Below are 24,113 nucleotides of genomic sequence, written 5' to 3'. Positions count from 1 at the left end.
TTGAGACATTTGGCAATAATAACTCACCTCCAGTCAATAGCCAGGCCATTTGGCCAGCCAAGAGTTGTGTTGACAATAGACAAGGCATGTGACCCGTCAGCCCAAGCCCTCATGATTTTCGCTGGCCGGTACCAGTCAGTCCAAAAAATATACCTGTTGAAGTAAAAAAAACAAGCATCAATTTAAAGGTGACCTATCATGCAAAATGCACTTTTGTACGTTTTGTATACATGAATATGTGTCCCCGGTGTTCCAGGGAACTCACCAAGTGTCAGAAAACACAACCCTCTTTATTTTCCTCCATACCCAAATCTCTTAAAAAGGGGCTGCAACGGATCTGATACAGACTGATCCAGATTTGAACACTTCTATGACGTCACAGAAGTGGCGCTACGGCTATTGGGCCAACTCCACCAATCAGGAGGAGACAGCCACGGACATTGCCGTTTGAAAGCGCTGGAGACGCTGTAGTACATATGCCAGGCCTGTAGATGGTGCTGTTCTCACAGAATCAGTCCATGCAAAGACAGTGTTAAATTGAGCGAAATGAGGAATGGCTAAAATGCATGATCTGTTTGGTATTTTGAAAAATAAAAAGTATAAATATGCCTTATATAGGTATGGTCCTACACTATATTATTCAAATATAGCATGCTAGGTCCACTTTAATATTTTATTCAAAATCTAAATAATTAGAAACGTCTTCTGTGCCTTGCTGACAAAAACTCCCATTTAGATTGATGTTATTTTGGATAATTCCACATTAGAGCTTTTCTGTTTAAGCCAAGTTCTTAGTGTTAACTACAATACTCTCTTTCACACTAAACTAATCTGTGCTGTTAGACAAAAAGGCCTTATGACCTTAAGGCAATATAAATAACTAATTGTTCTAAATAAAGATTCCATATATCAGTTGTCTAATTTCAATAATTTTACGTTTTCTTTTATAGTTTTTATATTCAAACCTGTATTATCACCATCTCTGAATAGAAGCAAAATACAAATATTAGCTTCAAGTAACTACAGCCACAAAAGTATAATGTATTATCGTCTATTGATTTACCCAATGAGAGGATGAACCACGATGGCCCGAGGGTTGTTGAGGTTTCGTATGATGGTTCTCCTGGACTTATCAGCTATCTTCATGACAGATATGCTCCTGTATCGTGGGTCAGTCCAATAGAGGTTCTTTGAAATCCAGTCGTAAGCCAGGTCCTCCACGCCATCCACTCTGTTGGCTGCCAGTACCTCCCTGCCTGTGCAGATCAAAGCAGTCAGAGCACCGTTTAACACAGAGATGAAAGAGGAACACATTTAAATAAATAGGCTGTCAGCTTGCATTTTCTCCATGTGGACGGGACAGAAAAAACTAGAGCAGCTCCAAAAACAACATCCCTGATCAGAGCAGCGGTGAATCTTTTTTCCAAGTGTGTGATGTGGCTGCTCGTCTACACCAGTAACTACTTTCCACAGCCTAGGTGATAGATTTGAAATTAAATATTAAAACTGCTTGGTGAAACAATCTAGATTAGCCTGTCCTGCTTTTTCTTCAGGACATTAGTTTGAGATGTAAGTTTATTATATGATCCTTTTTCCACTGTCCATACTCCTATCCACTCCCTCCCCCATAGTACCAGTCGGCCCCATCAGGCACTCCCTTAACTCCCTGTATAAGCCTGGCTCAATCACATGGTAGAGCTCTCTGAAAGGAAGGAAATTATCCAAGGATGTAAGCAAAGGGAAAACACTGGAAACATATTTTGCTGCTTATATCTTTTTAAACAACACAATGTATTTCCTTTTGACTTAATGCAATTGTTATGCTGTGAATGAGGGCAGGATATTCTGAACAATTCAGCCAGAGAGGACAACAAGATGCTCACCAGTCCCATCCACTTTTTGTTTATAGATGATGTCTTTGGCTGTGTCTGAGAAGAAGATGGAATCGTCTTCTGCACTAAAATCCACCCCGACAAAGTACGACGGGGATCCGGTGACGGGCAGGATGATGTCCTCCTGAGAAGAGAGGTTAAAGGGGATCCCTCGCACGGCCAGCTGGCTGGAGAACAACAGAAACTGCCTCACAGCTGGAGATAGGAGATCAGAAACAAAAAAGAAATTCAGCCTTAAAAAAAATATTTTAACAGAAAATAAAGGGTTAAATGAAACACAGCTACATTTATTACATATTTAGGGTTTTAACTATCATTTTCCCCTAAGTAATAAGAAGTGTATATATATTATTTTCTTACGATAACACCGCTTGCCATCAGCATGTATGTCGTAGCCCATGCGACATTTGCAGCGGTAACCAAGACCTCCATTGTCACTCCTGTGACTCAGAACACAGATCTGCTCACATCCACCTCTGTCTACACTACAAGGGTTAGCAACTGGAGAAAAAAGAGAAGAACTTACATTTAATAACTGGAAATGTTATATGAAATGTGTCACATATATTGATTTTCTTTAAATATAGCTATTTATGAAGTAACACTAGCAGTAGCACTAGCATATGGCAATTAATACTAATATACATTGCAGGAAGAGGCATACAAACAAACTTGGCTAATTTGAAGCTTCCATATATTTACGTTAGGCTTTGAACATCTACATTCTGAAAAATACCAAGCTCTTTTATTGAGGCACTTACCATATGGCTGTTTCAGCTGATGTATGACGGCTACTCCGTGTGGAGTCTGAGATGTATTGAAAACAACTTGGGTACTGCTGTCAGAGAACTTGTTGGCTGTCATCACGGCCATCTTGGTCCAGTCCGTGAAATAAACACTGTGTTCAAACAGACTGATGCCAAATGGGTGTGGGATCACAGCACCTCCATGTACCACCGTTTTTCTATAACAAAAAGGAGAACATTGATTTATTTGAATATAAAAGCATGGACCTTTTGACTTTTTTACCCCAAAGAAGTCTTGGAGATTTGCTTTAATGTTTTTGTTGTCAACATATTTACCGATGAAGGCCATCATATGTTGCCGTTTCAATATAGTCATAGCGACTGTCAACCCAGTAGACGCGCTTTTCTTCGATGTCCAGTGTTATGCCAGCTGGCCAACCCAGTTTGGTTCTAATAATCCCATAACGGTTGGTGCCATCCATGAAGGCCCGCTCCAGGCCTGGTTGTCCATTCACTGCCTCCCAATCAGAGAAGAACATATACCTGTAAGAGACAAAGATAAAGTAAACAACAAATTCAAAGTTCAAAGGAATTTGTTGTCATATGCACAGCTACAGTGAAAGACTCAAATCACAGGCTCCTCCAACAATGCAACATCAACAGAATAAAAAAACTATGAAAATAGTGCGAGAAGGAAGAGAGTAGAAATAACATAACGTGCGAGAGAATGTTGCAGGATTTATGTGCAAGTCATGCAGGAGATGTTAACGAAATGTAAATAAAATAGAATAAGATGAGCTAATGTAGAATGTAATAATTATCTTTTGGGGAAAAAAATACTTTCTTCTTGTTAATAAAGTGTGGCATTCACATTGCCCCATTATTCCCCCCAGGTGTGTGGCTGTACATTAATTTAAGCAATTTATCCGTAGCCACCTGGTTCCCCTCCCCCTTAAACTATACTATTGGATTACAATGAGGGTCATCACTTACATTGCTTCTCACTAATCCACCCAGGGCAATCTGCTAATCTCCCACACACCCCCCATTATTCCACACCAATGGAGCAAGACAGATACTGTATGTGGGGTTCGGGAATGCGTTGACAGATAGATGGATGGAACCTGGGAGATGTGCTTACCCGACAGTGGGGTCCACCGCCAGTCCTCTAGGGTTTCCCAGGTTTTCAGTGATGAGTGTGACCCGGTTGCTGCCATCAAAGTCCACCATGTCAATCCTGTTGACGCTGGACTCCACCACATACAGTTTATTGTTCACCCAATCCACCGCCAAGTTCTCGGGGTAGTCAACCGATACATTTAAAACCACCTGCACATTGGAACCGTCCATATCCACAGAAAACACCTGTACACAAAAGACGCCATTGTTAGCAGGATATTAGCTCTAAGGTGGTCGCTGCTTCTAGAAATCATGGGAAGATATTAAAAGATAAGTTCACATTTTTCCAAGTGTAACTAAATACAATACTTGCATTCCTGTAGGTACATTAAAAGTGCAATTGGTCACTGTAGTTGTTCCCCCTGTTCATACTGGTCAAAAAGAGACCCATTCTTAAATCGATTTCGATGTAAGAGACAAAATCCCTGGCTCTTGTTCAGAGAAAAAAAAAATACTAGAAATTGCTTCAGGCTTCAAATATCTGAGTAAAAAAATCATGAAGGTATCTTTTAAAAGCTTAATGGACAGTGCCTTCTTACTGCACTACTGCAAAAACTAACGTTAATGACACAAGGGAATGTTGCAATTTGTACATACAGCAACTTTAACTTCTTTAAAAGGGGATCAGTTTGTTGCCAGTGTGATAAACAGGAGAAACCACTATGAACGAACAATAAACAATTTATTAAAAGTATGTGAACTTATCTTCTAAGAAGGATAGATGAGAAGCTAAAACAGAGAAATACATTTGAGAAAGTAGAAGGGGGAGATCGAGAGATTCTTTTTCGCTTGTCTGATGATTCTGTCTTGATGAATTTCTGTTAAGCTTGTAAAGTTTTTTGTTCCTGATTTTGCCACTCTACCTATGTTACAGTATCATGGCCCTAGTTTCTCAGACTTGAAGCCTTGGCACCATGCAGCTGGTTAGAGGGGTTACGGCTCCGAGCAGCTCTGCTTCTTTTGAAACAAGATCCACACGTCGTAAAAGCAGGATTTTTCAACTGACCTGTTTAAAGAGAAACTGAAGATGAGGAAATAGCCTGATAGTTTAGCCTTTTTTCGGTGTCATTCACATGCCCTGTGTGCGCTTTGCCCACTTTCATCTGACATTCTGCCATGGAGGTGGCTAATATACACACATGCCCAGTAAGAGATACGACCTAGCCTTTCAGCCCAGTGGCAGCAGTGAAAACCTTCCAGGAGCCAAAGCATAGTCTATACAGAGAGTTTTTAGATGGACAAAGAATGCATATAGATAAACAGTGCCACTGAAAAAAAATACAGCATGATTACTACGAACAAGATCAAGTTACAAAAATTGCACCCTGGTATGTGAACATCAAACCAGCCTATCAGAAGGGTTTCAAGATTAGGTCGTTTGGATTCCATTCCACATCAACTTCCCTTCATTATGACCCAGCCGCAAAGGAGCCAGCAGGTATCCCATTATTATAGTATCAACATTGCTGATATTTTACAAGATAACAGAAAGAATTCAACCTGGCCAGCTCCAGTCTAATGAAATGATTTACTCAAACCAGAAAGTGGTCTACTCACGTGAACTTTTACCAAGGAATTACAACATATCCTCAAAGTAATGCTTTTTGACAATCACTGCAGTTCAACGCTTCATAATATATAACATTGGATTTGGAAATTGGATTACCTTATTCTGAATGGTATCAGTCCAGAAGATCCTGTGCAGATTATAATGGAAATCCACTCCCACTGCAACTCCTCTGTTCTGTGAATGAACCAAAGTGCGCATGCTGTTGCCATGGACGTCACCGATTAGAAGGTCTCTGCCATTAGAAAATATCAAGAACGGGACTCCAGCTGCAGCAGAAATAAAACACAACAAGTTAGAAACCTTGCATGGAGAAGTTATTTCAAATGTTCAGGTTAGAAACAGAACCTCATTTGCATTTCAGCATCAACTTAAGATCAGTGGAAATCTACAGAATGTAGCACATTCATTCAGACCCCTGACTCAGACTTGGAAAGGTAGAATACTTTGCCACTATCATTACACTCTTTTCAAAAAGGCTGAAGGCAGAGAGGTCAGCCTCTCAGTCAACACTCTTTCTATGTTCCACAAAGGCAAGGGACTAACTAAAACAACATTTGCTATGCAACAATGCACCAGAAAGAAGTGCAGACGCTCAGTAAAGCAGCCACTGAGGTTGGCAAACTAGGAAGGATGGCTATGCTAACTGACTTCAGCTCGATGGATTATTCGCACATGGAAAACGTGACTATAATGTCTGTAAGAGAATCTGTTCAAACAAAGAGGAAATTACACTCACTCGAGGAGTCAGCTCTGCAGTGTCTGTGCTGCTCCAGGATGTAGCTCTCTCGACAGCTGCAGCGATGGGAACCGACTCGGTCCTCACACAGCTGGTCACACACGCCCCACATCGAACAGTCGTCAAAGTCTTCAGCATGAAATACAAATCACAGCAGATGAGGATTTAACACTACCGGTATCTTGTTTGAGTCCATCTACATCTTTTTTTTATTGTGAGACAACAACTGTGATGAGGTGTGCATCAACAAAGATTTCTTATTTACTTTAAATTCAGATATGAGAGCAGACTTTTGGAGCATTGTGCTGCTGAGTCTAAGCAATTACATGATTTTATGTGCACTTTTAGATCTTGCAAACCTGGGATGTCCCGGGGGAAAAATCCTTACGACAAAAACGGTTCAAGTAGCACCGAAAATGTTCATTTCCTGAGCCAAAGGGGACTTGTATCTAAGTATATGTAAGTATTAGAAATACCATTTGATTATATGAAATAATTTAAATTGTTGGGCAAGGCTAGGTTAATATGGTCAATAAAGGATTTACACATACCTATACATGAGCGACTATTGTTGTTGTTGACAATGTATCCAGAAGGACAGGAACATGTTCCTCCATCAGGGGAACCATGACAACGATGCTCACAGCTCAGAGAGGCACATCTCCAGATACCTGACAAGACATATCAGTGAATGAATATACTTCGATTGACCAGTTTGCATGATATTAAACGTCACAACGTGTGTAAAAGGTGTGATTGTACTAACTGCAGTTGCGCCCAGCAGTGCTGTTAGTTTCATCCTCTCCCTCTGGACAGTGAGCCGTCCCATCACACAGCTGATCCATGGGGATACACAGGCCAGACGATGGACAGGGCCATTCACCTGGGTAACACTCCTGCGGTACATTATCTGCAGACATAACAAATTGATCCTTGTTTAGGCTAACACATCCAAAAAAGAAAAACTCAATCCTAAAACAGTAGAGCAGAGGTTTCCTGATTGAACACTGTTTCAAAAGGAAAATGTATTTAATGTGTGAGGTACGTGAGGAAGCCACACCTCCACAGTAATTTAGTCTAGAATAGATCATAAGAAAAGGGTGACAAGGATTTTATTTTCAGGGAAATTACTGTCACTTTAAATCGATGCAGGGGAGTGGAGCTTTGAGGGGGTCACATGGGGGCTCACAGAGCTCCTGCAGCCCATCCTCTAAAAACACACACTCTTCACAGCCGTGTGGAGGAATTCTAAAGCCCTTTGGGGGGCTGCGTGATCTTGTGCCACAAAGAGGCATTTGAATAACACACTTAAAGGAGCACAGGCATAGCGTCTTGCTATCCGGAACAAACCATGGAGACTGGAGATGAATCAGGTTCACAGAGTACTCAAGCTGTAGTGTTCTACAAACAGCCAAAAGCCTAACGTTTCTGCTCTTTACAGCAAAAAAACAAACAAGATTTGTGGTTTTTATGAAGTGGTTTCAAAAGTGTTGAATCCATACCACATCCTTTTTCATCTGCATTGTCCTCACAGTCGTCTTCCCCATCACAAACCCAGACTTGGTGGATACAACGGCCACTGGGGCAGGTGAAGTAGTTCCCTTTACATGTAGGATATGCTGCAGGTAAAGTGGAGAATATCAATACACAATAAACATTTCAGGAACATCTATCGATAAGATTAGAATCATAACAGACAGTCTGAAAGAGAAGAGAGGGTACATCGACAGAAGCTACATACTGCAGTTTAGCTCATCACTTCGGTCTCCACAGTCATCGTCGTGGTCACAGACGTAGCGTTGAGGAACACACGCCCCGTTATGGCACGGGAACAGGCCCGTATTACAGTGCTGTGCTAAGAAAACACAAGAGAATAAGACAAACAGATATAGTTGGTGATGATTTTGAGCAATGGATGGTATTGCTTTTCTTGGGTGCATTTTTTGAAACTCTAAACAATGACTTCCACATGAAATTCGTATTTGCTTACTGCAATTTGACTCGTCAGAGCCATCCCGGCAGTCAACTATCTGGTCACATATCCCGGTCCGGTTGTAGCAGGCCCCATTAGCACACCTCAGCTGTGTGCACTCAGGGTAATCTGGAAGATTAAATCATCATCAGGGCGACACTTACCAAGCAGGCAGCTTGACAACTGTGTTCTTCCTACCTTTGAAAATGTGAAAAGAATTTGAGGGATAATCGATGGAAATGTAACCCCACCACCGTAACAACAGCGGTTGCCACAGCATTCTTTAGGCAATTGTGAGATTACCACAGTGTGTAGTGCTGTGAGTCTGACCATGTCGGCACAATAATAGCATAGCAGCTGAACTTCAGCTTGACTAATCCACCAAGGAATCTGCAATCAACCTCTGACAACAAGAAGCATATTGTGGCCCGTTCTGTCAGTCAGCAAGCCTCTTAATCTTAACAAAATGATTAAAATGCCACAGGAGTAGGAGATAAAAAAAGAAAAAAGGCAAACCACCCCGGGGAAGACTTACGGCAGTCTCTCTCATCGGATCCATCTGAGCAGTCCGCCAGACGGTCACATCGGTATTCTCCTGGGATGCATGCCCCGTTACTACAGCTTAACTGACCACTGGTGCACGTCCTTCCAGCTGAGGACAGAGTGGAGAGTGACTCAGCAGCACATAGAAAACTGATATTATAGTTCTTTTCTGCACTTAAAACATTTCCTATAGTGTAGCTGTAGGATCTGAACAGGTATTACACTTTCACAGACCATTAAGTAGGTATTTTTGGAGATACTGGAATAACAACTTGTAAAACGTGTGTCTGTGAGGGAGTGCGGTCGTCTTTCAACCAGAAGGTTGTGGGTTCGATCCCAGCCCATGCAGCCAACATGTTGATGTATCCTTGGGCAAGATACTTAACCCTGAGTTTCTCCCGATGGCATAGCCAACGGTGTGTGAATGTGTGTGAATGTTAGGTCCTAGAGTAAGGTACACTGCTCTGTATGAATGGGTGTGAATGGGTGAATGACATGTAGTATGTAAAGCGCTTTGAGGGGTCGTAAACACTTGATGAAGCGCTATATAAATACAGTCCATTTACAAAATGTACACAGAACTTTGAAAAAGGTCCTCCAAAGAATTGCTAATAATGCAACATGTACTTACGGCAGTTGTGCCTCTCATCTGAGCCGTCCTCACAGTCCTCCTCATCATCACACACCCACACATCAGGGATACACTCGCCGTCACTCAAACACTCGAAATGACTCGAATCACATGTTACCTGAGCTGTGGGAATACACACAGAGCATTTCACATTTACAAAACTCGACTGTAATCCAGCAAAGGGGAAAGTTACTACGTGCCTTTGCTCATGTACTGTACTCTAGGACCATTTTTTGTTATTTGTACTTTGTTTTCATTTTATATTTATAATTCAGCTTCACTGAATTTATGCAGGTATAGGATTATTCTTTACAGCGCTAAAGCTAGTTACCTTTTGGTTTAAGAATTCACACAAATAAAATGTTATATGGTGGATTCACTTTGTAAAGTGAGTGAGAGTAGATTATCCTTTACTGAATCCTTCTGGTTTTTAAATCAAGGATTTTAGTATTTCTGATTCAGGTTGGAATGGGTTTTGACTAAACATCTCTACCCTCTCAAGTGCCATGTTAGCCTACAGTGTGATATAATGAGCAACTCACGGCAGCCGTGTTCGTCAGAGTCGTCCACACAGTCGGATGTGCCGTCACAGTGCCAGTCACCAGGTATACACCGTCCTGTGCCACAGCGGAACTGCCCCAACTCGCATCCTGAACACAATTCAAATTATGGCAAGAATAAGTGCTTGACTGCAAGCTTTCCAATGCTTTAACTGTCATTACGATACGATACCATAATACAATACGATAATACTTTTATGGTCAGATCAAGTCTGAAATGTGACTTGCATCACAGCAGCTCCATGTGTAACATCAACATAGACAAATATCAAGACACAATACATGAAAAACAAACAACCAACATTTAACAGCACAATCACTGAGAGAAAACATGCTCAAAGACCCTTTAGCGTGCATTTGATTACATTATTAGTATTCATAATGCTTTTGTCATTATTATTTTTCGATTAAGTCCAAAACTTATTTTTTCTTTTAAAATGTGTGTCATTCTATCCATCATGGAACCCTAAAAAGAATTATTAAAAAGAAGGTGAATAATAACATGATTGATACAAATCTGAGTACTCTGTATTTGATCAAAAAAAGACGTAAGGGGGATTCCTTTAACTGATGAAACATGTTGTTAACCGATTTGACAAGCCTTGGAGACAAGCGTGCCAGCCATCCCCCCCGACAGTTACACAATCTTCTCCGTCTGCATTCATTTCAAGATTCCTTTTGATGTTTCCACTGAGTAGCATCTGTAGAGATAAGGCACCACCCCTCTACCTTCTCCTGATGTTTTCCAGGAGAGATTGATTCAGGCAGCATAGTTCAGTGTCCAATAGGAATGTGTACTTCTGATTGTCTCTCTGACAGCCTGATTTATGGTGCGTGCTGTTCCTTTCCAGTCTGAAGTGTAATTGGAATAAATAGTGGTACTGGGTGGTACCACATCCATTTTTACCCAAATTCTTCGTGAGAGGAGCTGCGAGGTGGTGATTGGTGGTGCTCGCTTGGGGTTGAGCGTCTATCTCTGTCTTGTCTTATCCAGCATTTAGAAAAATGCTTCCGTCCTAATCAACTAGCTTTCTACACTTGCAAAATACTGTGGCTTCTTTTCAAAAAATGTAATGCTGCAGCACCCTATAGAAATAGCTCTACAATTCCAATATAATGACTTGAAGTTACTAGTTTTAAGTGCAGGAGCACAGGCCCCACTATTGCTTTGGCAGTGATCAATCTTTAAAATACATTACATATAGGAGATGGTGACAGACCTCTTAATCTAAATACATTCAACGCAGGATTCATTAATGTTCCAGTAGTTTACACTTGTTTCGGTAAAAATGTTGATATACTTTTCCATTACATGTTTTTATAATTCCTTAACCAGTTCAGGTCTTGAGGTGGTCCCCTTTAAGAGCCTTTTAAAAAAGCAATGCAGAGGCCGGTTTTGGTGGGAGTATATTGGTTAGGGGACCCGTTGCAAAGGGGCAACCTCTTCACTTGAGCGGACATTCAGCATGTGTATAGCTTCATTCAACAGTTGTGTACAGTAGGTTGGGAAATGCAAAAAGTAAAAAAAAGTTCTAAACTACAACATTTAAATAAATAAATAAATTCTGCTATCAATATACTTAAAATGCATTTATTCACTTAGAATGGCAATACTGTACATAACCTTTTGCTTTAACCTACTATTTTAAAATGTATGTTGATGGTATTTAATGTCTGTAAAATAATGACAACATTGAGATTTAGATTGATAAACCCCACTTCACAATGCTATTTAGTCGTTGGGTTGGATTTTACTTTCAAAATAAAAGCCCTAGACATATATACTGCACCACTACATACCAGAGCAATTGCCGCAAAACCACTCAGCAAAATAACAGCTATGCAAAATGTCTATAAGTAGCGATCTTTGCCCAAATTTCACTTTGTCCGTTTATGTCGGAAATTCGATTGTCTTTTTTTTCAAATACATTCTAAAACGGTCCAAATGTAAAACTGTTGTGGTGTTAAGCCACAGCAGAATAGATGTTTATGAACATATATGAAAATGTTAAAGGTTAAGGATTGCAACTTTGAATGCATCTCGGTAAACAAAACCGTGATCCTTCAAATTCAAATAAATACAAAATCTTTCATTGCTTTTCCTGAACTTCCTGTCCGAGTTAGTGTTGTCAGTGTGAGTGATCTGATTACACGTAAATGTGCTCACCTCGTGCACTTCATGGCCATTTTTTGTCAAGAGCCAGGTTATGACATCATCAGAAGATTAAATTGGCATCCATCTGCTGATGATGTCACAACTTCATCTGCTGATGATGTCATAACTTCATCTGCTGATGAGGTCACGGTGAGGTCACGATGAGGTCACAATGAGGTCATGATGAGGTCATCATCAAAGCCATTGGCATTCTGAACATGTTTGCAGGTCAAACGGATTTACTTCATACACTTACAGTCCCATACAGCCTACTCAAAAACATTTACCGTCTTCTACAAAGAAATACGGTCTTGTACTTTCATTATTCTAACTACGCACAGTTCAAGACTAAAACAGACTTGTGCCATGGCTGGAATAAGGATCCCAGCAGTGTGTGAGCAGGTGAGCTGCAGACAGGAGAAGGAGCAAGCCGCCCAGAGGCTCACAGAGGCCCAGATCACGCTGTGCAGCAGAAATACTGCATTGGAAGTGGGTATTAAACACTGGGAGTTCCTATATGGACTTCTGGACAAGCATACACGTGTCCTGGCAGAGAAAAACAAGCACTGGGAGGTGAATTGGCCTAAACACGAGAATATGTTGAATACCAGGATCCAGCACAGGGACGGTGTAATCAGGGGTCTGACAGAAGCCAACAAGATCCTGTCGAGAAAAAATACCAAATTGGAGGGAACAGAGCAGAGCTGGCAGGATCAGATCCGCCAGAGGGACGCTGCAATCGTGCGTCTGAACAAGGAGAAGGAGTTTCTCTTTCAGAAGCTTGCAGCGACCACAAGAAAATACAATGTACTGAAGTTGGAATCTTTAAACATCCTGGCTGAGAAACCAGAAATGAGTCAAATGGTCCTGCAAGAGGAAAAGCAGTGTCCAAAGTCAAAAATCGGGAAAAGCGATAAAAGGAATGAGGAAGATAAAAAGTCACTGGCAGAGAAGTTCAGAAAAGACATCGCTGAGAAAAAAGAAAGCTGGGCTTCTCTAACCAAACTGATGAAGGAGAAACTCCAGAAGATTGAGGAAAAGAAGACGCATCTGGAGGACATGCCCACAAAGGCCCTGCCTGAGAAGCAAGAAAGCTTGGCAGAGGAAGTCAACTTGAAGTCTGAAGTCCTCCAACTGGAGGAGAAGGTCACTGAGGACTCGGCCGTTGAACAACATAGCGTGGAGACAGTAGTGGTGACAGAATTAAAACAGGAGGAGACATCCACAAAGGACCTGGTTGACAAACCAAATTGCTCTGAGATGAAAGTCACGATGATGATCGAAGTGAAGGAGAAGGAGGACAACCTGGCCAATGAAGACCACAGCTGTGAAACCAAAGAGTTGGAGGATGAGAGGAAATACCTGGAAGAGTTCCCCTACTTACCGACGACCGGAGCAAGACAGGTCGTGCTGCAGGACCAGGAGAGCAGACGGGAGGATAAACTTAGCTTGGCAGCAGCGGTGGGGACAGGAGTAAAAGAGAGGAAATATGAAATAAAGAAACAGGAGGAGTCCACAAAGGACCTAGTTAGGAAACCAAATAGCTGGGAGATGAAGGTCATACCGATGGAGATGAAAGTAAAAGAGGTGGGGGACAACCTGTCCAATAAAGACCAGTGCTCCGAAAGCAAAGTGAAGAAGGGGGAGGATGAGGAGAAGGAACAGGAGGAGTTACCCCACTTGAAGAAGACCCAGGCAGGAGAGGCAAGGCTGCAGAAAAAGATAAGCAGAAAGGAGAAGAAACAAGAGAGGAAAAGAGACAAGGAGAATACAGGCCGCTGCTAGTTGTTCACGACAACAGTAGCTCCCTTTTATCCCCCCTCTTCACCTCTCTTCCCCTCCCTCATCTTCCTCACCCCACCTCCATCTACCTCATGCCCGTCTTTCATCTGCCCTTCTTCCTTACCCTCTCTATAGTATTTTTGCATTGGGTTTTCTCCTGGATAGAAGGTTTTCCCACTTCACATCCAGAGAGGCATTTCTTATGCCCTCTGGATATAAAAAAAAAACAGTTAAAGAAATATCTCCATCCACCTCAACTCCCTCCCTCTGTCCACCCGTCTCCCTCACCCACTGCCCACATTTTACAATAAGTGAAAAAACCATAGAGATTCAAACTCCGAACAACAGAAAGTGCAGATATATTCACTTCAAGCAAGTCATTTTGACCTGAAGTGAATATATCTGCACTTAGTGTTGGTGCTGGTGAATTAGATAAAAGTCCTAAATTAGCTTTTTTAATTAACTTTTTAATTATTTTTTTAATTGTATTGCCAAGGTACAAAAAGCCAGGCATTAAAGTCAGATATATGCATTTTCATTTAATACAAATAAACTAAATCATTTCATTAAAACTTAAAAAGTCTGTGTTCAATGTCTCCACCTCACTTAAACATAAAGAATATACATACATTGTTATATGATATTGTGTCGACTAGCAAGTGAAACTACTGCCAAATGTGAATAATACACTGTGTCGTTTAAAGCCTTGCATTCTCTGATCAGAATGATTGTCTCAGATTAAGCAGCCAGTAAAACACCAAACTGCTTTACGACCTGCATGTTTAACTCCTTCAGCAGCTACCTAGGAGGCAGGGCTTTTTTCCTGCTCAGTTTACTAATGATAAAATTGCCCACAATCTGCTCAAAGGGAGCCTTTGTTGCAAGGCAGTGATCCCAGAGGTGTCAGCATCATCTATAGCAAGGAGGTAAGGGCAAGTGTTGTGTACAGTTTGAAAACTGCAAAGAGATGCGCTCTATTTAACAAAAAAAAGAGTTCCTATAACAATGACAGATGGATTCGAAACTAAAAAAGGGCGAAAAAAACCAAAATACAATCGTGTCATTAAACGGAACATTGACGTAACAAAAAATGGTATTGGAAAAAATTGCTCATCAAATGGATGAAACACAAGGAAAGTAAAAGATCAAGATGTTTAGTGGCCATACATTTAGACCAAGCTGGATAACCTTAAAGCACGTATGCCAAGGAGAAACCAATCTGCTGGAGGCTTTCACATGCAGCCAGTGTTTCCCGACAGTATTACTTCTGGGAAAGGTGACAGATACACTGAAGCTGAACCTTTCAAAAGCACTATCTTATGCAAGGGCTCTTCTTACATACTGTAAAGAACGTCTTTGTAACTTTTCCTTAATCCTCAAATGTCTTCATCCTGACAACTCACAATTTTGCAAGTCAATTAATATTAACGAAGGTAAGAGCCAAGGTGAACTGTGCAAAACTATTCTTAATAGTGTTTAGCCTGAGTCAGATTATGAGCTTTTTTGGGGTGTTTTGTGTAATTGAATGTTTTCCTTTTCCTTCTTTTTAGCCTTGTCTTTCCTAATTAGCAACTTAAACCCACAGCAGGAGAGAGCACCCCACTATCCATGCAGGAAGACAAGGAAGCCTTACTATTGCCCAACAAAGAAGAGTAGTAGAGGAATTTTCATTAGAATGAAGCCCCCCATACGCCTTAAACCCCACTGTGAAATTACAATGACACAAAAGAGGTGCCAGCAGGGATGCAAACTCATAACTGGAAGTGTCACCCTAAAAAAGTACTCAATGTGGTGCCTACTTCCTGCGATAAGGTGAAACAAAAGTTGAACATAAGCTCCCTTGTCATGGCCACCCATTAAGAAAACACCTGTCCACACTACCATGTCTTTCTTGTGATGTGGGGCGCCTGAAGGATGTTTCAAAGCTTTAATCAATACCGCCTTGTGTTGGTGCAGGCCCCTGCACTCGCTGAATGCGTGTGGAGAAAAGGGGCTGCTGGCAGCATGAAACGCTGGACCCATCCATGCTGTCAGAGCGGAGTGCTGCTGCCTATTTCATATGGAAATCAATGCAGCAGAATGCAGTCAATTGCCAAACAAGTGACTTTGGCTCTCACTGCTACACACAAAACATTGAAAAACCGAGGGGCTTTGGCAGTGGCATGGGAGCAAGGGGGAGGAATAAATAGAGTGTGGACTAAAGGCTTGGTGTGGTTGAAATTGAGGAAAACCCAACATGGTTTTTGGTACGTGCCCTAACAAAAGCATGAGTGAAAAGAATCATAAATGAAGCTGTCACAATTTGATGAGACAGCCACAGGACAACTTATTTCTCCTGTACAGTGAGTCACCGCTCACCGTTTATCCTCAGCGTCTGTAACCTAGACTGAGAGGGCTGCTGGAAAGGAAAGGATTTGCTCTCGATTTGTGCCAACTGTGTCCCCGTTTCTAATGCAGTGTAACTGTTGCACAAGGATTTAGGCTCCTATACCGGATAGAAGCCGGCATGCGTGAGGTTTAACATGCACGTGCAGGCAAAGTTTTTGAGTCTTTAAACATTTTATCACAAGAGAATACTTTTTTACAGTCAATGCAGACCGAACAGAAGGATAGGCATGGTCGAATCAAGGCACATTAACCCCAGTGACATCTGACCAGAATAATAGCTGACGATTGCATTAACAATCTGTTATTCTGTTTCACATTCCTCTTATGAAGTAAACAAAACGTAATAACTAACACCATTAAAGGTCTTACTTTGCACTTACTATGTTATTCGGAGCTCAGTGGCAAATTATTTACAGAGAAAAACAACTTAATGTAGTGTCAAAATATGTCTGAAACAGCAAAAATGGCAAAAGATGGTTAACAAAGCAGCACCGTGAAATGCCCTGAAAATGTCACATTAGCTATTCATGTCGGTGTAAGCATTCTGCAGCAGTATCAAGGCCAAAGACTGGATAGTGTGTTACAAAAGGTCATGGAATAACAAGTGTCAAACAAAAAAAATGGAGGATCAAACAGGGTTTAGAGAATGTATCCAGAAGTGACCATTCATTCAGTCCCACACCACCAGGAGGAACTTGATAACATGGAATGGTTATGAAACTAGGTCAAAAATAAATCCCTGAGAATTTTATAAAAAACTGTCTACATCATTATTTGCTAATCACAAAAATCCAAGCTAATGATGACTGTGAACATGCTGACAACGTTTACTGAGAGTCTGTGGTTTTAGTCAAGTGGTCATTTTGTACACCTCAGTAGTCATCTGCAAATGTCAGCTACAAGTACTGTGACTGCTGTAATTCAAAGGAAATGCCAGCTGAATTTTCTAAATGCTACAGTCTCCATGTCAACACTGTTATATTGTCTTTTTGGCATAGACAGTCTAGCTTTTCTTTCATGTTTGTGTGTCTGTTAGACAGTGAGGAATTTGGTCCAGGATATTTTATACAAATATATATAAGAAAGCTGTAGCCATGACCTTTCTCTTGGTACAGTTTTTACTCAACTCCACACTTCTCCTTAGTTAGAAATGGGTTCATTCTGCAGCAGCTGCAGTGTAATTAGTTGCTTGATTCACACTAAGGAGCTTACATAGTAAGGGTTGAGCAAAAAGAAAGCAGATTACAATTTGAGAAGTAGGCTCTCGCTGTGCTACAAACGCAGGAGACAAACACAAGACTGTCATGTATAAAGAGCAGTATCTGAGTGGTTTTTTCCTGTCTGCTGTCTTACATTAGGAAATAAAGTTGCTCCTGAAGCTAGAATCAAGTTTTGAATTAGTGGTTAGCAGCGTCAAATCTGCTCCACTGAATGAGATTTGTACCAGTAGCTCTCAGTCCTCACAGATTGTCTGTAAGTCACATGCTCTTTCTGTTACCTAGCAACAGTAAAGCTCAGGCAAAAGTTCCTCAAGAGAACTTCCAATCTGTCTGAGGAAGGCTTTGTGCTCAACCTTTAAAGTAATACTATGTGCTACAGAGTTTAGCTCCAGAGCCAGAAAAACATTACTTAGTGGCCACGACACAATTACTGGAGGAGAACACTGTTTTGTTTTGATGTGCAACAAGTGCACAAGTGAATAGCACAACAACTCAGCAGGTCCCCAATGAATCATTCAGCTGACAGCCTGTGTGAACCAAAGAAACGTGGAAGCAAAATCCCACTACTCACCTTCAGAGTGGCACCATCTCACAGAGCATATGAAGACGAGGAAGAGTTGTAGCAGCAGTGCTCTCCACATTCTGGCTGGTCCGTCCAGCTCCACTCTGCAGATGGAGGAGCTGCAGGGACTGGGGCTGGGATGCTGGTGCTTTCTTCTGTCTGCCTTTCTTGGCCCGCTAGTTGATGAAAAGGGGCGTGCACAAAAGCCCGGGACAGCCCAGCCGCTCCCCCCAAGCCTGCCTCGGCCCTCCGGATAAATCCCTCTGGCCCTGGAATCTGCATAATACCATGCAGCCAGGTCCGACTTGTCTCGAGCATAGTGCCAGTGATTTTCACTCACACGGGGCTATATCCACGCTGTTTACTTGCCCCGCACTTGGGAGGTTGCACACGGTCACTTGTAAAGAAAAATAGTGATGGGAGTTAAACAAATACAAACTAACGAATGAAAAGAGTTAAATTAGGTTGCACTGAATCCTAAAAGGCCAAGACGAGTCACCTAATCCTAAAATCTCTGGTTCGGGTCCAACCAAGGAACCGTGTTGCATTCTGACAGTCACACACATAAAGATTGATATGCCTACAAGTAGATTGCAAGTGATTGTAAGAGTGTAACTTATATTACAAAAATGCCTCGATTTGACATACATTCATTTTCGAGTACAACCGGTAAACCTCAGGCCCCGTAGGAAAATAAATGCTTTCCCAAGTGACAAAAATAAACAATTAGCATAAGAAGTTAAATCAACAGAAGGCGGCGACATATCTGAGAATGAGAAGTGACTCGCAAATACGGTAGCTTGGCAAACTAAAAACGTAACAAGGTGAAATTGAGTTGAACAGTTTTATAGCATAATAAAATACTCGTTATTTTACAGTGTTTGGTTCTTCCACAATAACACTTAGAGCCATACCTTCAGCGGCTAATCAAAGGCCCAACAGCTCTACCTTGCGGCCGGGCAGCGGAACAGCAGCGCTTCATCTGTTGCTACTGTAAATAAAAGGCAGCTCGGCTAAAATAAGTGTTGCCATTAGCGACCGAGCAACTGAAAGTTGGAGAAACTTGAAGCAAAATTAAAACTAAGTCGTTGTCAATGTAAAACCCGGGATTTGCTTAACATGACAACTCCACCAAGAAATGCAGACAACTTCATGAAGTTGGAGGGCAACACGACGGAGGTATGACAAGGTTTTTGACGGCAGCGACAAATCTGCGGATTCCTCCGTTGGTGTCTCTAGAACTAGCTTAACTGTTACTAGCTAATTTAGCTAGCTAACTCTCTAGTTAGCCGTCTCCTGATTATACTTTGTTTTCGCAACATTGCAGGAAAAACTTTGTACTCCACTTGCATGACATTTAATTGACAAAAACACCTACCCAAACTAAAACAGTAAAGAAACGTTTTCAAATCAAATTCGACCACTTACGTGTAAAGGCAATTATAACGTTATAACAATCCAGTGAGCTTTAAACAGGTGGAAGCAGTACTGCAATGAATCACTTAACTAAAAGTAGCAATACTACAGATTAAAAATACAATTACAAGTAGCCTACTGCATTCAAAAATAGTTCTCAAGTAGAAGTAAACATTTATTAGCATCAACATATATTTAAAGTAGGCCTACCAAAAATAATCATTATGCTGAATGGCACATTTGAGCACACTATATATTTTAAGTAAATGTAAAGTTACATTCCACCACTGGGTATACAACTATTATCATTGCCAGGAACTTTTCTTCCTGGTTGCATTTAACTGATGTTATTTACTTGAATTATTATATGATATGCATATGTCCAATTTTTATTTTTATTCATTCATTGTATTCCTTCCAATAAAAGTGATGACTATTTGACCTATCAAATATACTAGCTTATTGTTGTTATTGTTTACTGAGAAGATGCCATAAGCACCTGCGTAACATGTTATAACACAGGGCTTTTCCCTTATTCCAGCAAATGGACAGTATTCAGAAGTCACTGGAGAGACTTCGAAGCTTTTCTGTGGAGGATGCCACAGAGACAGGGCTGCTGCGGTCCCGGATAGACGAACAGTCAGGTCTGATCTGCATGCTGAAACAGAGAGCAGATGAAGTGCTTCTTCGATGTCTAGCCCTGCAAAAAATCAATACGGAGTCAGAGGAACAAGTAGCACAATACCAGAAAGAACTTGACAGTGAAAGAAAGAAAGCTGAGCTCATAGAGAAAAGATTTATGGATTTAGCCTCAAACAATCAAGCAATAATTGCTTTCATGGACGAGCACAAACATCAAAATGTTCAGTTAAAGCTGGTAAACCAACAACTGCAGTCGGAAAACAAAACACTTTTCTCCCAAAAACTACAAGATAAAGAAGTGTTTGTTCAAAAACTGATGCAAGAAATCAAACAGCTGACAGAAAAATATGAAAAAAGGGAAAATGAATATAGGTAAGAACTATTATCCGTTAATTATTAATACTGCTAAAAGGTTGATCAACAGAAAATGAATAAACAGCCATTTTGATCATCTGAGTGATTAATCTGTCCAATCTGCCAAACATTTCTTGTTTGAAGCTTTTAAAATGTGCGTTTTGCCCCATTTTTTATTCTAAATTACATTTTCTCCAATATCACTCTTTCAGTGTGGAATTAGCTGGATGCAAGTCTAAGATCCTGGAGCAAACAACGCAGCATGAAAACAAGGAGGCATCCCTACTTAATCAATTGCATGATTCTCAGCAACAACAAAGAGATGCTTTAGAAATGTGCAACGGTGGGTAGAAATTGTGTATCACTCTCTGAAGTGCTTCAAAGCACAAGCACTTGTAAACGCGTGACCTTCTCTCCTCAACCAGACCTTCAGCAGAAGCTACAAAAAGCAGAAGAAGAGCATGCTTTGAAGGAAAGCAACATGAGAGAAAGCATAACAAGCCTCACCAAAGAGAAAGACAAACTACTCTACTTGTCTATGGAAAGGGGGAAAATAATTCAGGTGATTAAAAATAGTATTTGTTCTCATTAATCAAAGCTCTGCACAGACCAACCAATAACTTTGCTCTTGAACACAGGAGAAACAAGGGGAAATCAAGCAGCTGGAGACTAAATGGAAAGAGGAGAAAAAAGCCTGGGCCAGAGCAGAGCACAGGTAAATACATGGTGTGTCAAAAGTACACAACTGCTTGAAGAACCTGAATGTTAACAATTATTGTCCCCGCCTACATTTGTCCCTGCCAGATTTGAAAAGGAAGCCGAAGCTGTTAATGCAGATGTTAAAGTGAAGTCTCTCCAGTGTGCACTTGAAGAATCCATCAAATCAAATTGGAAGCAGAGAAAGGTTTGTTTGAATCTGCAATATTGAAAAGCGATTCAAAGTCAGGTGCTTGTATATCGCTGAAAAATACTAAACACCATTTCCATTACTTTACAGGATTTTGAAGCCTTCAAAGAACACAGCACCAACCTCCTTATGCAAGAAAGGGAGTTAAATAAGAAGCTCCGCCACATGATGGGATAACATTTAGCCTTACACAATGTGTTCTTACCAATGTTTGCATTCAAACAAATAATTTAACAAAAATCGTTTGCTGCTTCACAGTTCCAACAACAAAAAAGGACAAAATGTTGAATCAGTTCTTAACATGAGAATACTCCACTGCCAGTTTTTCAGCCTTTTCAATTAATTTTCCAAAACAATTAACAATTAACATTAAATGAATTTGAAATCTCTAAATCTTGGTACAGCATTTTACCTACTTGGATGCTCTGGAAGCCTTTGATTGTATTATGGAGAGGCACCAGGTTCGCCATTTGGCCTTCTGCTACCCAGTGGGGCTGCAACAAAAAAAAGCTAGATCTTACGAACGTGAACTACTGTACGGTCAGCTCTGTTAATTCATCCACACCAAGAAAAACACTAATGTCCTGCATGACTTGTAATCCTAAAAAAAAGAACAATTCAGTAAGATAATGCTTTAGTTAGGTTCTAGCATTGCAGTTATTGTTGACATCCATTCAACATGTCTTAGCATCCACGTCAAGGCTTGCCTGAAGAATCTTCTGCAATCCACGGGCAGCATTGTAGTGTTCATCCAAAACAATATTGGGGTCCATGATAAGGGAGGTGGAATCCAAAGGGTCCACAGCAGTTGTTGGCGTTTGGGGTCCCATAGGGGTCCTGAAGGCGGAGGTCCAGAAACGTATGAACGCAAATCAGACCCTCCGTTCCATCTATGGCGGTCATTCTGAATGTGTTTTCACCTTGAACGAAAACATGATGAGAAGCAGTAAAGACTCTGTAGACATTTAAGCCCTAAGTGACAAGTAACAGTGACCTATTCATTATATGTCTGATTTGAACCTCTCTTATGTGTTAATTACTAAATAAGGGAAAACATTTCAACACTTTCAAAATAATATTTCAAATTGACATTGTATTTTATTAAAAGGTAAGTTTAAAAAAAAAAGAAGTTTTGTTTATATTATTTTCATTTTTTCCTTAACAGCAGTTCATCACTTATTAAAATATACATCTGATTAATAAAGGAAGATATTGTGACAATAACATTAAATAACTTGCAAACAGCCTACCTTGAGTTTAGGGTTCATGGAGAAATTAAAACTCAACACGAAGAAAACATGAACGCTTAAGTCAGATTTGTAACATGGGTTAATGGTGCAATTCAGTCCTCTTGTGGTCGAAAAGAGTATGGATCACCACTTTATTTTCTTCTTGCCTTTCAGAAATATGACCAAATAGCTCCTGAAATTAAATATACATTTGTAGTGATCTCGGTGACTGGAGACTCTATAGTAATTTCGACTGAGTCACTGAACAACCACTTAATCACGTTTAAAGAAAAGCCAACGTGTTGATGGTGACAGTAGGTCCATGTGAAGTGTTTTCGAGCACTCGAAGAAACAGCCGTATGTAATGTATCCTTCTGATTGTCTATTTAAAGTTTATCCCAAGCTTAAGAGTATGCAGAGTCCCTTGGCAGCACCGTCCCACAGCACCCAATTTAGTTAAGGTGGCTAAAGGTAAATATATACATAGCTATCAGCGTGATCGATGCTAAAAGGCTCAATTTAAAGGACTCTGAGCATGCGCAGTCCATCTTGCTCTTGCTATCCCCTCAATTACCGGAATAGGACGGCACGACAACCCCATCTGCAGCATGGATGTATAATAAGAACTGCAGTTGTGTTTATCTGTGTGATAAATAGTGTACCCTTGCAGTCTATGGTAAGTATTTAAGTGCTAAGTGTCTTAAAATCCGTGGTGGATACGTTTTCAGATGTTGTACTTAAGTAAATACATATTCACACTCTGAAAACACTCCACTTCACATAAACGCCCTCCATTTGAATCATTACTCAAGTAAAAGTAGTCCTATATGGCCTATTAGCATAAAGTATTAGCAGAGTTTAAGTAGGGGAGAGCGGGGTATTGTGAGACATTGGGTAATGTGAGAGACACCCTGTATCTAGGCAACGGAACACAATTGTGGTCATGTGACCATTATGTTTTCAAGTTCCTCCCATTCCCCCCTTGCCAGGAAGGTGAAGTTGGTGCTGGTGCTGTGGTAAGTATGTTTTTTTTTACAAAAATATTTTTTTTGCATGTAAAAGTATATTTTCTTGCTATGAACTTAAACAACTATTGTGTCAAAGCAAATTGATTCAGGTAGAAAAACTTATATCATACATGTTGATGAACTTCCAACATATAAAACCATGTGATTGATACTAGTTGAAGATTAGCCTGAATTGCTAGAGATGTTTTATCTAAAATGGTGGCTGTGGGGTTAAGTGAGACGAATGCTGTTGGGTAAAGTGAGACACTGTCTCCATGAAGCACAAGTTAAGTTTAGTCTTAAACATATTTAGTGTAATATTACATTACATATATTTTATTTGTAATGTCATCAACATTGTAGAAAAGCCATCATGCCAAGAATTACACAAGAAAGACAACCTGGGGCCAAACACCCCTCGCAGAGATGGAGAGTGCAGCCGCTGAGGTCATGCAAGGAAAGAAGTCCTTAAGAAAAGCTGAATAGAAATATTGACAAGACAACCCTACAAAGATTCATAAAGAAAAAAGAGAAAGGGGAAGTAAAATCAGTAGCCTGGGGTGCAGTAGCTGAGGCAAAGAGAATATTCACAGAGGAGATGGAGGAGGAGCTTGCCAAACAC

The 24,113-nt window shown here is 40.7% G+C and overlaps 2 protein-coding genes across 2 annotated transcripts in view; one reads left to right on the top strand and one right to left on the bottom strand.

Moving 5' to 3' along the window:
* The window catches only part of lrp2a (low density lipoprotein receptor-related protein 2a), a 54,207-nt gene extending 35,252 nt beyond the window's left edge, over positions 1-18,955 (bottom strand). Inside the window, exons 1-19 of the mRNA XM_079665767.1 lie at positions 18,851-18,955; positions 17,946-18,333; positions 9,812-9,919; positions 9,270-9,392; positions 8,631-8,747; positions 8,114-8,224; positions 7,865-7,978; positions 7,626-7,742; positions 6,890-7,033; positions 6,675-6,794; positions 6,124-6,252; positions 5,484-5,653; positions 3,780-4,003; positions 2,975-3,181; positions 2,654-2,856; positions 2,253-2,393; positions 1,884-2,087; positions 1,064-1,256; positions 28-153 (exon numbers count right to left, since the gene is read on the bottom strand). Of these exons, the coding sequence (XP_079521893.1) occupies positions 28-153; positions 1,064-1,256; positions 1,884-2,087; positions 2,253-2,393; positions 2,654-2,856; positions 2,975-3,181; positions 3,780-4,003; positions 5,484-5,653; positions 6,124-6,252; positions 6,675-6,794; positions 6,890-7,033; positions 7,626-7,742; positions 7,865-7,978; positions 8,114-8,224; positions 8,631-8,747; positions 9,270-9,392; positions 9,812-9,919; positions 17,946-18,015 (2,621 nt within the window). The 5' untranslated portion in view covers positions 18,016-18,333; positions 18,851-18,955. The remainder of the gene's footprint in view (positions 1-27; positions 154-1,063; positions 1,257-1,883; positions 2,088-2,252; positions 2,394-2,653; positions 2,857-2,974; positions 3,182-3,779; positions 4,004-5,483; positions 5,654-6,123; positions 6,253-6,674; positions 6,795-6,889; positions 7,034-7,625; positions 7,743-7,864; positions 7,979-8,113; positions 8,225-8,630; positions 8,748-9,269; positions 9,393-9,811; positions 9,920-17,945; positions 18,334-18,850) is intronic.
* Positions 18,930-22,485, top strand: LOC307030341 (coiled-coil domain-containing protein 89). The gene is made up of 7 exons (XM_079666690.1): positions 18,930-19,115; positions 19,894-20,366; positions 20,561-20,691; positions 20,774-20,910; positions 20,987-21,063; positions 21,153-21,252; positions 21,346-22,485. Exons 1-7 carry the CDS (start codon positions 19,056-19,058, stop codon positions 21,430-21,432), a joined length of 1,065 nt encoding a protein of 354 aa, XP_079522816.1. The 5' UTR covers positions 18,930-19,055; the 3' UTR covers positions 21,433-22,485.
* Positions 22,486-24,113: the final 1,628 nt, after the last annotated feature.

This window comes from Notothenia rossii (genome assembly GCF_949606895.1).
Source record: "Notothenia rossii genome assembly, chromosome: 2".
Taxonomy (NCBI): domain Eukaryota; kingdom Metazoa; phylum Chordata; class Actinopteri; order Perciformes; family Nototheniidae; genus Notothenia; species Notothenia rossii.
The sequence above is the reverse complement of the archived record's forward strand: the minus strand, read 5'-3'. Positions and strand labels throughout refer to the sequence as shown.

Excerpts from the sequence above, each read along its gene's own strand:
- LOC307030341 (XM_079666690.1), top strand. The coding sequence starts at position 19,056 with ATGACAACTCCACCAAGAAATGCAGACAACTTCATGAAGTTGGAGGGC. Across the intron at positions 19,116-19,893 it reads TGGAGGGCAACACGACGGAG|CAAATGGACAGTATTCAGAA; the intron begins GTATGACAAGGT and ends CCCTTATTCCAG. Across the intron at positions 21,253-21,345 it reads CAAATTGGAAGCAGAGAAAG|GATTTTGAAGCCTTCAAAGA; the intron begins GTTTGTTTGAAT and ends ATTACTTTACAG.